The 14,906-nt window shown below is 52.7% G+C and overlaps 1 protein-coding gene across 1 annotated transcript in view; it reads right to left on the bottom strand.

Annotated features, from left to right (window-relative positions):
• Positions 1–5,214: 5,214 nt before the first annotated feature.
• The window catches only part of FAM50A (family with sequence similarity 50 member A), a 10,098-nt gene continuing 406 nt past the window's right edge, over positions 5,215–14,906 (bottom strand). Inside the window, exons 2-13 of the mRNA XM_004390613.2 lie at positions 13,839–13,923; positions 13,644–13,743; positions 13,068–13,213; positions 7,276–7,352; positions 7,065–7,131; positions 6,852–6,913; positions 6,562–6,638; positions 6,276–6,330; positions 6,109–6,157; positions 5,964–6,034; positions 5,683–5,793; positions 5,215–5,532 (exon numbers count right to left, since the gene is read on the bottom strand). Coding sequence (XP_004390670.1) covers positions 5,524–5,532; positions 5,683–5,793; positions 5,964–6,034; positions 6,109–6,157; positions 6,276–6,330; positions 6,562–6,638; positions 6,852–6,913; positions 7,065–7,131; positions 7,276–7,352; positions 13,068–13,213; positions 13,644–13,743; positions 13,839–13,923 — 909 coding nt within the window. The 3' untranslated portion in view covers positions 5,215–5,523. The remainder of the gene's footprint in view (positions 5,533–5,682; positions 5,794–5,963; positions 6,035–6,108; positions 6,158–6,275; positions 6,331–6,561; positions 6,639–6,851; positions 6,914–7,064; positions 7,132–7,275; positions 7,353–13,067; positions 13,214–13,643; positions 13,744–13,838; positions 13,924–14,906) is intronic.

The raw sequence follows: 14,906 nt of genomic DNA, 5'->3' as shown, positions 1-14,906 counted from the left end.
CTGAATCTGGCTTGAACTTCTGGCAGTTCGCTGTTGATGTACAGCTGCAACCATTTTTGAATTATCTTCAGCAAAATTTTACTTGCTATTAATGATATTATTTGATAATTTCCGCATTCTAACTATCATATAAGTACCTCAAAATCAAAATATCCAAGCGCAAAATAATGATCCTCACCCCTATTTCTCAGTCTCATCTTTCCCATCTCAGTAAATAGCACAACCACTCATCCACTTGCCCAGCTCAGAAGCCTAAACGTCATCCTTTGACTCCCTTGGTAATCTCATCTAGTTCCAGAGCGTCAAAGAATATCTGTCCTGACAGCCCTCCGATTTCTGTCTTCAGCCTCCCAATCTCCCCTCTGAACTCCAGTCATGGATCTAAGCCTCTGCTGGCAGCCACGCCTGAACATCTAACGGGATTCTCCACACAACACGCCCCGACGCAAACTGGTTTTTATTATTACTATAGTTAAAAAAAAAAAAAAAAACCCACAACATTTGCCAGTTCAACAGTTTTTACTTGTACTATCCAGTGTCATTGATTACATTCATCAAAACCAAAACCAAACCCTGCCATGGGGTAGATTCCGACTCATAGCGACTCTGTAGGATAGAGTAGAACTGGCCCATGGTGTTTCCAAGGTTGTAAACTTTTATGGAAGCAGACTGCCACATCTTTCTCCCGCAGAGTGACTAGTGGGTTCGAATGACTGACCTTTCGGTTAGCAGCCGAGTGTTTAACCACTGCGCCACCAGGGCTCCTTACGTACCAAACACAAACTCTTAATTGTTTTCCCCAAACTTAATTCTGTTCAAGAATTAAGGAGTAAGGATTCCTCCTGTTGCTCAGGCCGAAATCTTTTTTTATTTTTTATTTTATTGTTGTGCTTTAAGTAAAAGTTTACAATTCAAGTTAGTCTCTTATACAAAAATGTATACATATATTGTTTTGTGACCCTAGCTGCTCTACCTGTACTGTGACAGCACACTCCTCCTTTCCACCCCAGATTTCCCGTGTCCATTCAACCAGCTCCTGACCGTCTCCGCCTTCTCATCTCGCCTCCGGACAGGAGCTGCCCATTTAGTCTCGTGTATCTACTTGAGCTAAGAAGCATAGTCTTCACGTGTATCATTTTATGTCCCATAGTCCAGTCTAATCTTCATCTGAAGAGTTGTCAGGCCAAAATCTTGGAGTTCTCCTTGACTCAGCTCTCTCTCATACCGCACATCCTATCTGTCAGAAAATCTTGTTGGCTCTTCCTTCAAAATCTATCCAGAAGCTGAGCTTGTCTCCCCACCCCCACTGCTCCACCCTCGTTCAGGCCATTGCCTCTTGCACCGGGATGACCACGATGGCTTCCTCGCTGGCCTCCCCTTCTCGCCTCCCCTAATCCTTCCTCCACACTGCTACTGGACCGACCTGGAAACTTAGTTCACGACAATGCCCCGCCCCTGTTACCACCCTCCAGTCACTTCCTGTAGCACTTGGAATAAAACCCGTTCTAGAAGAAAACATGTGAATTCCTTTATAACTTTGTTTGGAGAAGACTTTCTAACCATGAATTAAAACCTAGAAGCCATAACAGACTGAAAAGTCCAGCTACATAAAAATAAGAACCTTTTCGTGGCAAAAAAACACAGATGAATGAAAGCCGGGAAAAACACGCATGAAGGGCACCTAGAATCCTAGATGACGAAGACCAACCACACAATTAATGGGCAAATGACAAGACCAGCCAGTTTGCAGAAGAAGAAATGCATATGATTCATAAACATGTGAGAAGAGAAATGCAAACTGAAGCCACACGAAGATCAAACAGGGAACCTGTACACGAATGTTCACAGCAGCAGTATTCACAGCTGCCAAAAGGTGGAAACAGCTCAGGTGTCCCTCAACGGATGAATGGATGAACACAGTGTGGTCTATCACACAAGGGACTAGTACTCCACTGCAAAAGGAATGCAGTCCTGATACCTTTACGGCCCGGATGAACCTTGAATGAAGGAAGTCACATACGAAAGGCCACATACTGTATGATTTCACTGACATGAACTGTCCAGAACAGGTAAACACAGAGAGACAGAAAATAGGTTAGTGGTTGCCAGGGATTGAGGAAGGAGAAATAGGGGTACAAGGCTTCCTTGTGGGGCGATGAGAACGTCCTGATGCTCACACAATGCAAAAGGTGCTAAACACCGCTGAACCGGACAGCTTAAAACGACTAATTTTGTTATGTAAATTTCACCTCAATCCAAAGAAAACAATTTTAAAAGTACCCCGAGAGGCCACATGTCCCCTGACGTGGAGTGACAGTACCCTGTGAGCGAGGTCGGGAGCATTCGTCACTCTCCCCGGTGCTGGTGGAGCTGCAAAATGGGCCAGGCCCAGCGAGGGGGATTTGCCAGTATCTAGACTATTCGCTAGGTAGCTTAAAATAGAAAGGAGGAGGTTCGCGCCCTGATGTGGAAAGACCCGGAGGCGAGAGGAAGGGTGTCTGCTCATCCCCGCTCACCTCTGCAGCAACAGACGACAGATGAACGGGGGATGAACCAAAGAAAATGATCTCTGCTGGGGCACTGCGGGAACTGGGCCAACCTGGAAGCTGGCATCTCAAAGTCTGCCTTTTCCTACTGAGGTGTGAACCGTGGGAATACATCACTGATGCAGCACCGTTCAATGAAAGGTCCAAAAGAGAAGAGTCCCTCCCCCGCCTTCCTCCCTCAGGCCCCGCAGACAGCACTCTCTGACCTTCCCCCCTCCCTCTCTCTGTCCCCGCCCTTCATTCCAGCCCCTCCGCCTCCGGGCCTAGTGCCTTAGCACTTGCTGTTCCCTCTGCCTGGAACACCCCCTCCCGCGTTTGAATGGCTGACCTGTTGCTCAGATGTCAGACGAAATATCACCTCACCAGAAAGGCCACCTCGTCTTGCTTGTTGGTTGTTTGCTTCCCAGGAATGGGGGCCCGTGGGAGCAGCGAGTGGCAGCCTTCCCCTCTCCTGCGTATCCTCAGTGCTCAGGCAAACCTTGGCACATGCTGGCCCTCAAAATATTAGTTGCTCACACCCCAACACTGTGATCTCAACTCGCTCCAGAGCATCAAGAAATATGTCTTGACAGTGCCCCGATTTCCATCTCCAGCCTCCCAAGTTCTCCTCTGAACTCCAGCTTCATACGGATCCAAGTCCCCAAGGAAAGGGCCCTGGGCTGCACACTGGACAGTCGTCCTTCCTCAGTCTCTGGCCTGAGCCGGCCTCCAAGCCTAAGACTGGGTGCCAAGACAGCCCCAGTCCCTTTCATGCTCTAGACTTCCACCTCAACCCTGCACTGGGGACGAGGGGCTCCCCCCCTCTGGGCCTGCCCTCCCCTGGGTCCACCTGCCATGGCCACAGGAAAATAGCTCTCCTTCCCTGAAAGCCCCTCCCTGCTTGATCTTGACCCCAAAAGGATCTCCTCCCCCAGCCTGTCCTCCCAAGTACAGAGGGCTGTTTCCAGAGACCAGCTCGTCCTCTGCTGGAGCCCACAACTGGTCCTTGTATTGTTTTCTGGGGCTGCGGTAACAAATTACCACCAAGTGGGCAGCGTAACACAACAGAGATGTATTCCCTGACAGTTCTGGGGGCCAAAAGTCCAAAAGCAGGGCGTCAGTAGGCCCGTGCTCCCTCCGATGCTCTGGGCGAGGATCCTTCCTTGTCTCTCCCGGCTTCTGGTGATCTCAGGAATTCCTTGGCTTGTGGTCACATCACATCATTACATGGCCGCCTTCCCTCTGTGTCTGTCTGTCTCTTCTCTTTCGTAGAACACCACTCGGATGAGTTTGACCTCATATAACTGTTAACATCTTCAAAGACCCCATTTCCAAACAGGGTCACACTCTCAGGTACAGGGAGCTGGTTTCCCAGGAGCTGCAGGGCTGAGGGAGGCTCCCTGGACTACGGGTGAGTCCAGTGCTGGCTGACAGGGGCTCCCTTCCCCCAGGAAGCCTGCTCTTCTGGTGACTTCTCAAAGGGCACGACGCGGGTGGTATGGGAGGCCAGACAATCCCCCACCATGGCTCCGGGCAGCCCAACAAAAGGTCCCATTCAGGTCCTCAGACTTCTCTCCTACTTCCGGGGACTAGGGTCAGGCCTCACCACCGCCCCTGCTGTGGCCCCAAGGTGCCCTGGGCTATGCTGTCTTCTCCCTCATCCAGCTAACCATTGATGGCCCCACAGCAGGCACGGATCGGGAACCCAAGCTGCCAGCCAGGTCTCCCCAGGCCCTGCTTGACAGCGAGCGGGCGGGCGGGCGGAAGAGGCCATCTGGACACAGCACCGGCAGGGCCCACCCCTCTGATGAGCCTTTTAGTGCAAAGCCCAGCATGAGAGCTGAGCGTTCGCCAAGGAGGTGGGCCAGATCCCAGGCTGGGAGTTCCCCTCCAGCAGGAGGCTGCCTCTCTCCCCTCTGCTTGGCCTCAGGCAAGGGGAAGCCAAGGACCCAGCGCTGTCCCCAAGGGCCCAGAGAGCAGTCAGCTTGCCTTCCTCCTCCAGCCCCCTGTGGAGCCTATAAGCCTGCCTCAGCTTACCCCAGGGGAAAATGGGGGAGTTGTCTGCTGAGACTTCGGAGGAAAGGGGCCAGGAGCCACCGGCACTGCGGCCCCAGCACTCACCCAAGCCGGCTTCATCATCGCTCCAAACTAGAACCCACCCACACTGTGGTCCATCCATCCAGTGGAAAAGTACTCAGCCAGAAAGAGGAATGGGGTCCTGATACACACAGACACGGATGAGCCTTGGGAACATGCTGAGTGACAGAAGTCAGGCACCAGAGAACACATGCTGTCTAACACCGTTGACAGGAGATACCGAGAACAGCTAAACCCCTGGAGACAGAAAGCAGATTAAGGGTTGCTGGGGGCTAAACCCTGGTGGCGCAGTGGTTAAGCGCTATGGCTACTAACCAAAAGGTCGGCAGTTCGAATCCGCCAGGCGCTCCTTGGAAACCCTATGGGGCAGTTCTACTCTGTCCTACAGGGTCACTATGAGTTGGAATCGACTCGACGGCAACGGGTTTTGGGGAGGCTATAGGGTCGCTATGAGTCGGAATCAGGTCAACAGCAGTGGGGTTTTTTTTTTTTGTTTGGTTTTTGGAGGGCTGGGGGAGGGGCCCTGATCTGGAGTTAGACAGTGTTGGTTAGACGACAGTGTAACAGCACGAAATGCCACTGAACTGTATACTTTTTAATGGTTTTAAATGGTGCACTTCACATCACATGAATTTGATCTCAATAAAAAAACTAAAAAACAAAACACACACTTCTTCACAACTCGAGCTCCAGGTCTGACAGGGGCATATTCTTTATTGTCAAAGACAAAGCAGTAAGTAGCAGCACCAGGGACAGAGGAGGAGCAGCTCCTGTCACCAAGCCCTGTCCCCCAAGCCCACCCCAGGGGAGGGGGAGAGGGGCCACCTGAGGTCCTGGGGACATGGGGACAGAACTGCAGGGGAGCCAGAAGAACTGAGGCCACGCCGCCTCCCACGGGCATTCACCGGATCTGGAGTGAGGGTGGCGGGATAGGGGACAGAGAAGGATGCTGAGAGATTAGCAGGGGCTGGCAGTGACGCGGGCCCTGGATCTCTAACAGGGAAGCCCGGTGCCACACCACACAGGGCCTCCTGGCCTCCCCCCATCAGCCTGTCCTTACCGTGTACTTGTCCCACTTTTTCTCAGGGTCGTAGGGCTCCCAGCGGCTGGCCGGGAAAATGTGCTTGTTCTTCTCGTACCAGCTTCTCAGCACCACCTTGCCAGCATGGGACTGAGGAGGGAAGGCAGGCCCGGAACCTGACTTCTCTCTCCCTCCCTCTCTTCCCCACGCAGGGGACTGAGGAGGGAAGGCAGGCCCGGAACCGACTTCTCCCTCCCTCCCTCTCTTCCCCACAGGCAGCTGACGGGCACTGCCCCCTGGCCCACAGGCCTCCGCTATACCTCGTCCTTCTCCACGGTGGCGTCACTCAGCAGCCGCACGTCATCATGAACATCAAAGTTGAACAGGGGCCCTGCAGGGGAGAAGGGCCGTCACCACGCTGCCGCCCCAGGCCTCCTGGGGGGGAAGAGCAGCGGGGCCACTCACCGCTCTTCCCTCTCGCCTTGGTGACAATGAAGTCGTAGAAGCTGTGGTGCTAGAAGCCGAGGGCAGGAGAGCAACGGTGTGAGCACCTAGTCGGCCTGCTCCTCTCCGGCCCGCCTGCCGCCCACAGCCCAGGAGCGCCCGGCGAGCGGTGGTCAGAAGGGACTCACATGAGGTATGATTAGGTCCTCCTTGATGTACATGAGCTGCTCCACCCCAGCTGACCTGGAGGGAGAGGGTCAGGGCGTGGGGGCAGCGTCAAGGGCCAAGGCCTCCCCTACAGCGCTCTGGGGGCAAAGGACGAGGGAGAGGCACCCGGCGGGCCACCTGCCCACCAGGGGGCACCCCTGAGCGCTGTGAGCAAGAGCCTGGCGGCACTGGACCCTGCCTGGGGCCGCAGGCTCCGCGTGCACACACACATGCCTTGGACACGTCCTGCCCCCGCACGCACCCTACCTCAGCTCACTGAAGTCTTTGCGCAGAATCTCCAGCGCCTTCTGCAGGAACTGCTGCATGGTGTTGCCCTTCTTCATCTGCAAGGTGGCCGAGAGCCAGCAAGGAGGAGAGCCAGAAGTGGAGCAGGGAGGGCGGAAGCCAGAGAGGGGCCCTCTTCCCTGCTAGCCCCAAGGAGCCCCCACACGCAGCTTCCCGTGGGCTCTCAAAGTCCTGTGTTTTCACCTCCTTCCCACTGAATCCACAGGAGGCAGAGGCCTGAGGGGGGCAGGGGCCAGGCCCACATGGCCTACCTTGACTGTCCGCCGATGCCCAGAGCCGTCCCAGTAACTGAAGGTGATTTCAATCTCCTCACCTACAAGCCAGAATTGTCACTTGGGGCAGACCCAGGTGTCCCCGCCCCCCCTCACTGTTCCTCGGGCTCAGGGCACAGCCCAGAGAGTGGTGGGCAGCCCCCTGCCCGGCCTCTCGCTGCCCAGGTCACTCCTCCAACTCTCAGCGCTCACTCTTGATCTTTTCCTGTTTGGCTTCCCACTCCTGTCGCAGCTCCTCTCGGAGCCGGTTCTCCTCCTCCTGGGAGAGGAAACGGGCAAAGGAGTGAGGCCCAGAGCTGCTCAGTGATGGTGCATGCAGAAGCCTCTGCCAGGGTCCTGGCCAGGGCCAGGGCCAGGGGCAGGGCCAGAGCCATGTCCAGCCCTGGCAAGGTGTGGCCTTTACCTCACGGTCTCGGTCAGGCAAGAAGCTTGTGTCCACATCCGGGTTCTTCCCCAACTTCCTCTTCTTCGTGATAACCTCTGGAGCAAAATGAAGCCCAGCTGTCAGCTAGCACAATCAGTTCCACCCCCAAGGTACTCAGGTCTCAGCTCAGATCCCCCTCCTCAGAGGTTCCCTTGACCAGCCTGGCTGGGAAGCAGCCCCCTCTGCTCCCAGTCTTGGCTCTACCACCCTGGCCAAGGCTGGCCATGACCTCAAGGTTAGGTCTGCCTCGGTCACTACTGCCAGCAGCTGGGCAGGAGACTGGGGTGGTGCTTTTGTCCCACTGGCCACCACTCAGAGGACCTTGGAATCTGCTTGTGTCTGAGGGGATGTGCAGAGGGATGGATGCTTGTGGAGGGCCCCCTTGTGCCAGGAGCTGTTCTGATATCTAATCCTCACAACAGCTCCAAAGAGGGTATGATTATCCCTTTTCCCAGGTGAGGAAGCTGAAGCTGGGGAGAGTTAAGTAATTTGCCCAAAGTTCCTCAGCTAATGACAACTGAGCCAAGTGGGGACGGGGGGAAAGGCCCCACAAATGCTCAGGCCAGGGCCTGCCAACCTCCTGGGCTCTGGGACGGAGTTTCCCCAATTAAGATACAGATGAACTAGCAACAGTTGTTCTTCAACCTGTTGATGTCATTCTCCAACCTGTTGGCATCAGGATCCCTTAAAAGTTACTGAGACCAGTCTTCATGGATTGGAAGATTTAATATTGTTAAGATGCCAATACTACCCAAAGCTATCTACAGATTCAGTGCAATCCCTATCAAAATCTCGATGACTTCTTTTGCAGAAATGGACAAGTGATTCTCAAATTCATATGGAATTGCAAGAAGCCTCAAATAGCCAAAACAATCTTGAAAAAGAAAGAACAAAGTAGCAGGACTCACATTTCCCAATTTCCAAATGTACTATAAAGCTACAATAATCAAAACAGTATGGTACTGGCATAAGGGCAGACATATAGGCCCATGGAAGAGAATCAAAAGTCCAGAAATAAACACATACATCTATGACCAACTGGTTTTCAACAAGGATGTCAATACCATTCAATGTGGAAAGAATACTCTCTTCAGCAAACGGTGCTGGGACAACTGGATTTCCACACGCAAAAGAATGAAGTTGGGCCCATACCTCACACCATATAAAAAAAATAACTCAAAATGGATCAGTGACCTAAATATAAGAACTAAAGCTATTAAATTCTTAGAAGAAAACATAGGGGGAAATCTTCAGGACCTTGGATTTGGCAATGGATTCTTAGATATAACACTAAAAGCACAGGCAACAAAAGAAACAAATAGATAAACTGGGACATCATCAAAATTAAAAACTTGTGTGCATCAAGGAACTTTATCAACAAAATGAAAACACCACTTACAGATTGGGAGAAAACTTTGCAGAACCATATATCGGATAAGGGTTCAACACCCAGAATATATAAAGAGCTCGTACAACTTAACCACAAAAAGACAACTAACCCAATCAAAACATGGGCAAAGGACCTGAACAGACATTTCACCAAAGGAGAAACACAAATGGCCAATAAACACATCAAAAAGATGTCCAACATCATTAACCGTTAGGGAAATACAAATCAAAACCACAGTGAGCTACCACTGTACCCCTGCCAAGATGGCTAGGATCAGAAAAATGGTCAAAAACAAGTGGTGGTGAGGATGCAGAGAAACTAGAGTCCTTGTGCATTGCCAGTGCGAATGTAAACTGGTGCAGCCTCTACGGAATACAGTTTGGTGGTTCCTCAAAAAGATGAACATGCGGAGGGGGGCACGGAGAAGGTATGCTTGAGATCGGAGAGACCGGTTATTTTATTTTTTTGGTGATGGGAAAAGTGGCACCAAATGTAGATGTAGTGAGAATGGCACAACCAAAGTCAAAACGAGTGTTTGAGCACGTATGGATGGATACAGGCATACGGGCAGGTACAGGTGTGCACACAGGTGAGAAAAGATAGAAGTATCTATGCCCCATTGCCGTCGAGTCAATTCCGACTCACAGTGACCCCAGAGGACAGGGTAGAACTGCCCCCCATAGGGTTTCCAAGGCTGTCATCTTTACGGAAGCAGACCACCACATCTTTCTCCTGTGGAGCAGCTGGTGGGTTCAAACTGCTGATCTTTTGGTTAACAGCCGAGTAGTCGAGCCACTGCACCACCAGGGCTCCTTAGAAGTATCTATAGGTACGTGTAAATACAAGTATTTGGGTGTAGGCACATATATTCATTGAAGACACAAGCACATACACACCAGACATAACCAAACACCTTCCAAGATTGGTTTTCTGGGTTTGAAAGCTTAGGACCATAGTCTCACGGGACAACTCAGCCAACTGGCAGAACATAGTTCACAAAAATCATGATCTGCATCCTAGTGAACTGAGTAGCGTCTGAAGTCTTAAAAGTTTGTGAGCAGCCATCGAAGACGCAACTACGGGTCTCTACTCGCCAGGAGTAAAACCGTAAGAAGGTAACCAAAAGTTCAGAGAAGAAACAAGTCTACACGAGCCACAATCTTATCTACCCTGTGACCAGAAGAACTAGATGGTGCCCGGCTACCACCACTGACCGTTCTGACCGGGGTCACGATAGATGGTCCCAGATAGAACGGGAGAAAAACATGGAGAACGCAAATTCTTACCAAAAAAAAAGTCCAGACAAACTGGAACAGTAGAGAACAGAGGACTTGCAGAGACACTCTTTACACCTAGAACCGAGTCTAACCCGAGATCACGTTTTAATGAGATAGCAGAGTGGCACACAAAATAAAGCATATTACCCGTATGATCAGTGTTCTACTTGAAAACCATCAGTATGAGACCCAAAGGTCAACAATGACTCCAAAGCAAAGAGGAGAAGATAAGGGGGCAGGGAAACTAGAGTACTGGAATGTCACTGAACAATCTGCAGAAATTGTCAAATGGGAGCCTAACTTGCCATGTAAAGTTTCACCAAAAACTCAATGAAATATTATTAAAAAGAAAGACGAACATAGAATTATCGTGTGTCTCCGCAATCTCAATTCTAGGTATATACCAGAAGTGAAGGCAGAAACACAAAGAGAAACCTGGACACCAATGTCCGCTGCAGCACTATTCACAACAGCCGAAAGGTGGGAACAACCCAAGTGCCCATCAGCTGACGAATGGACACACACAATGTGGCCTCTCCATACAGTGGAATAGCATTCAGGCAAAAAGAGAAATGAAGAAGCCAGACACAAAAGAACAAACACTACCTGATCCCACATACAGAAGGTATCTAAACCAAAACAACCAAGCCCATTGCCATCGAGTCAATTCCGACTCATAGCCACCCTGTAGGACAGAGTAGAACTGCCCCATAGGGTTTCCAAGGAGCGCCTGGTGGACTCGAACTGCCCACCTTTTGGTTGGCAGCCGTAGCTCTTAACCACTACGCCACCGGGGTTTCCGATATAAGGTATTTAGAACAGGCAAATTCATAGAGACAGGAAGTAGACCAGAGGTTACCAGGGTCTGGAGGGAGGCGGGAGTTATTGCTTAAGGGGTAACTGAGTGTCTGTTTGGGGTGATGAAAACTTTTGGAGATAGATAGGGCTGATGGTTGTGCATGGTGAACGTAATTAATCACTGGATTGTACATTTTAAAAGAAGGGTAAATTTTTTGCCTCGTACATTTTACCAAAATTTTTGTTTTTAATTTTAAGGGGAAAAAGTTACCGAGAACCCCAAAAAGCTCTTGTTTATGTGGGCTGGAGCCAGTGGTATCTGCTGAATTAGAAATGAAGACGGAGGCACGTTTAAGACTTGAGAACACGTAGGCGCGCACTCCACTAGCTGTCAGAGCTATGACGTCACACCCGTCATGAGGTCTCTGGCAAGCTCTACCACACGCTCACGAAAGGATGAGACTAAGGAGGGCAAATGGAGTCCTGGTGTTATGAAGAACAAGACCCCCTGAAAGGCCTTAAGCCAAAAATATCTCCTGAAGTCATCTTAAACAAGGTCAGCCTTGAGCATTATGCTCTTTCAAGAACTATCTATATGGGATCAAACTGACAGCAGCAACTCGAAAGGTTAGATAAGAAGCTTAGAGGGCAGTGAGTTTGTCAGTGAGGGAGGAACAACTCAGAGAAGGAGGGTGAGAACGGTTGCACAACTCAAAGAATGTAATCGATGTCACTGAATTGTGCCTGCAGAAACTATTGAGTTGATGTATGTTTTGCTGTGCGTATTCTCAACAACAACAATAAATAAAATTTAGGGGGAAAAAAACACTCCCTGAAAGGATCTTGGGGACCCCCGGGGGTCCCTGGAGCACATTTTGAGAACTGCTGGCCTAGGAGACAAGTCTACGCTCTATCTTGATACTCCAGAGCAGGGGTTCTTAAGCCTGGCTGCACATTAGAATCTTGGGGAGAGACACTGGCCCACTCCAGCTCCCTGAGGGGAAAGCTCTGGAGGGAAGGCGGAGCTGCAACAGAGGCTTGTATAAAAGCCCCTCGGGGTCTGCGCTGTCCTCAACGGGCGCCCCCAGCACTGACGGGTAGCAAGTGCAAGGTGCTAACATTCTGGTACACCGGGTTAATGTATTACTAAAATTCTTTTCACCTGTTTCTTTTTACATGTTTTAGTGTGGCTCCCAGAACATGCAAAACTGCCCTGCAGCAGACAGCTCAGACACTATTCCTCCCAAACAGGGTGGCCCCAGCGCGTCACCATCTGCCTGCTCCCCTCCGAGCCACTGCCACCCAGCCTCTCACCACAGCCATCCAGCACCATCGCCTGCCTCAGCTCCCTCCACCCACCACCATTCCACCAGCATCTCGCTTTTCTAAAACAGTCAGCAACCCGCTTCACGCCCTCCCTCCACTGAGGCCTGTGACACCACTCGTCACAAGTCCTCAAATGTGTCGAGAGCTCAGATATGTCAACTCGATTCTTCCCTGTCCATCTGTGCACGCTGTGTCTTTGGACTCTGCACACTCTCCTGACCCTCTCCACCTTCTCCGCTAATAAAATTCTGCTCATTCTGAAGGCCCAACTCAGCTGTCGTCTCGTGGGAAGCATCCCCTGACCCGAAGCTGGCCCCACGGTGTCCTAAGCGTGTGACGACCTGTTTGCCTCTCACTAGGAGGATGGTATCCTGCTTCCGTGTGCTGGCCTCCCCCTGGCCAGGCCCAGAGCAGGTGTACAGTAGCCGGGACCTCCACGCCAGCTTCTTCCTCGTCCCCAGCTCTCCCGAGCTGCCCTGCCCTCTTGTTGTCACGGTCTAGACCTGCACTGTTCAATTCAGTAGCCACTGAATATACATGGCAATGTACATTTTTGTTGAAACTAACCAAACAGAGTTAACATTTCAGTTCCGGGACAGACGAGCCACGTAGGAAGTGCTCAGCGGCCACATGCGGCTCGTGGCTACCATGCTGGACAGCGCAGATGCAGAACGCTTCATCATCACAGAAACCTCGACTCTTCATGGCACCTATGAAAGCAGCTTCTCCCAGAGCCTTCCTGGCTGCTCACTCGGCCGGCACACCCCTACCCACAGGCACCGGCCTAGTTCTGACTCCGGCTTTACACACGGTCCAGCCTAGGCTTCCTAAGGGCCCTGTGTGAGATGCAGGACAGGGAACACAGCAGGGGGTGGAGGCCGACTGGGTGATGGGCTACTTCATTCTAGAGTCACGGACCTGGGACAGGGCACCCTGTGGAGCCTGGGCAGCGCTCTTCCTCCCCCCAGGCCTCCCCTCACCTTCCCTTTCCAGCTCCTCCTCGTATATGGCCACCACCTCCTCTTCCTCGGCCCCCTCCTCTTCTTCCTCGAGGGTGAACGACAGGCTCGAGATCTTCCGCTTAGCCTCCTTTTTGCGCTCCTTCTCTCGCAGCTTCTCCAGCTTCCTGCCAAGGCACCAGAGGTCCCCATGCACCCCGCGCCTGGCCCACGTCCCTTCCCTGACCCACAGCCACCTATGTGGGGGCCCACTCAGGGCGGGCCAGATCTCCTTGGTACCCCAGGGAGTCCCACTGCCCTGTGGGTCCTTTCTGGGTAAGACACCGAGGCAGAGCTGGGCAAAAAGGAAGGCACCTAATCAAAGGACGGGGGTCTGACCAGGACTCGCTGCCTTTTGCAGAGGACAGAGAAGGAGGAAGGACAAAGCATGCAGACTGAGAAGACATCACCGTGGGACCCAAGAAGGCAGGCAAGAGAAAGGCAAATCGCAAAGCCGGAAAACAGGGTCTCCCCACCCGCCATGTGCGGTAACAGCGCAGCCCCGCCTCAGAGCGGACAGACGCAGGGCAGCCATGGGCGCGGGGAGGAGGGACCCACAGCTGAAGCTCCTTGGACTGCTCCTTCTTGGCCAGCTGCTTCTCCCGCTCCTTCACCAGTGCCTCCTGCTTGGCCTTCATGTCGTTCAGCGTCACCAGACCTGAGAGAAGACGTGAGGGAAAGACCAGTCACCCAGCGCCAGTGCAGGAGCAGGGGCTGCTAGGCCGGGAAGGAGTGGCATGGGCACCCACTCACCCACAGTGCTGGACTTGAGCTCCGCCTCCACGGCGTCGTAATGTGCTGAAAACTTCTTGTCGATGTTGGACTTCATTATGTTTTCCTGCCAGGGACGCAAGTCAGCAATGAGGGCCAGCTGCCACCCCACCAGGCGACCTGGTTCTAGTGCCACGTTTTCCCCTGGGCGCACTATGACCTGACCTAGGGAAAAGACACGCATCCTCCTTCCTTTGTCAAAGAGCTCCACAGGACTGTGAGGGGCTCTTCCCGGCCAAGAGTCGCCTGGGGTCAAGTCACTTCCCTCTGACCTTGGACTTGCTGCCACCCTTGCAGCTCTCCCCAGCTGCCTTTTCACTTTCAGCTTTTAGCCAGGTCCCAAGACCCAGGGCAAGGGGTGTGAGAAGAGAGTGAAGGAGAAAACGCTGGCCGAGGGGCCCAGTCCCTGTGAGATTTTCCTCCCTCCCGGCCCCCAGACACAGGTCAATAGCTTCCTGTCAGGCCTCCTCTCTCCAGCCCAGCCCACTGGCACCGTGTCCATCCTTGGCCAGTGGCCTCCAAAGCAGGGAGTCCCTGAGGGAGACCAGGGCCATGAGCCAGGGCCTTGATTTCAGCGCAAAGTAGGAGCTAGCTTCCACCTTGCACCCAAGTCCCTGCTCTTCAATCCAATCTCCCCCAAATGCTCAAACTAAGGGCTCCTTCCTTCTCCATCCCTGGCCACCCACTGTCAGTCGCCACTCACTGAAGGGCTTCATGAACACTACGCACACCAGAGGTTCACACCTGTAGCTTGGTGGGGACATGGGGCCCTGCCTGTGTGACTGTCCTCAGGGAGAGGGCTTGCGCTTGGCAGAGCCAGGGCCCTCTGTGCCGGTAGGGGGCGGCCCGCCGGGTGCCACGGAATAGAAACATTTCCTGGGCACTGAGTAGGTTGTCATCAGTTATCTCTTCTCAGCCCCTGAGGCGGCATGATGCTCGGCCCATTTTGCAGATGAGGAAACTGTAGCCAGTTCGCTCATGCCGCAAGTACGTGCTTGCCCAGCCAGGACCTCAACCCCGGTCGGCCCGCCGCGCGTACCCCGAGGCCGC

This window comes from Trichechus manatus, unplaced genomic scaffold, assembly GCF_000243295.1.
Source record: "Trichechus manatus latirostris isolate Lorelei unplaced genomic scaffold, TriManLat1.0 scaffold00309, whole genome shotgun sequence".
Lineage (NCBI taxonomy): Eukaryota > Metazoa > Chordata > Mammalia > Sirenia > Trichechidae > Trichechus > Trichechus manatus.
This window is presented reverse-complemented; position numbering and strand designations above follow the sequence as displayed.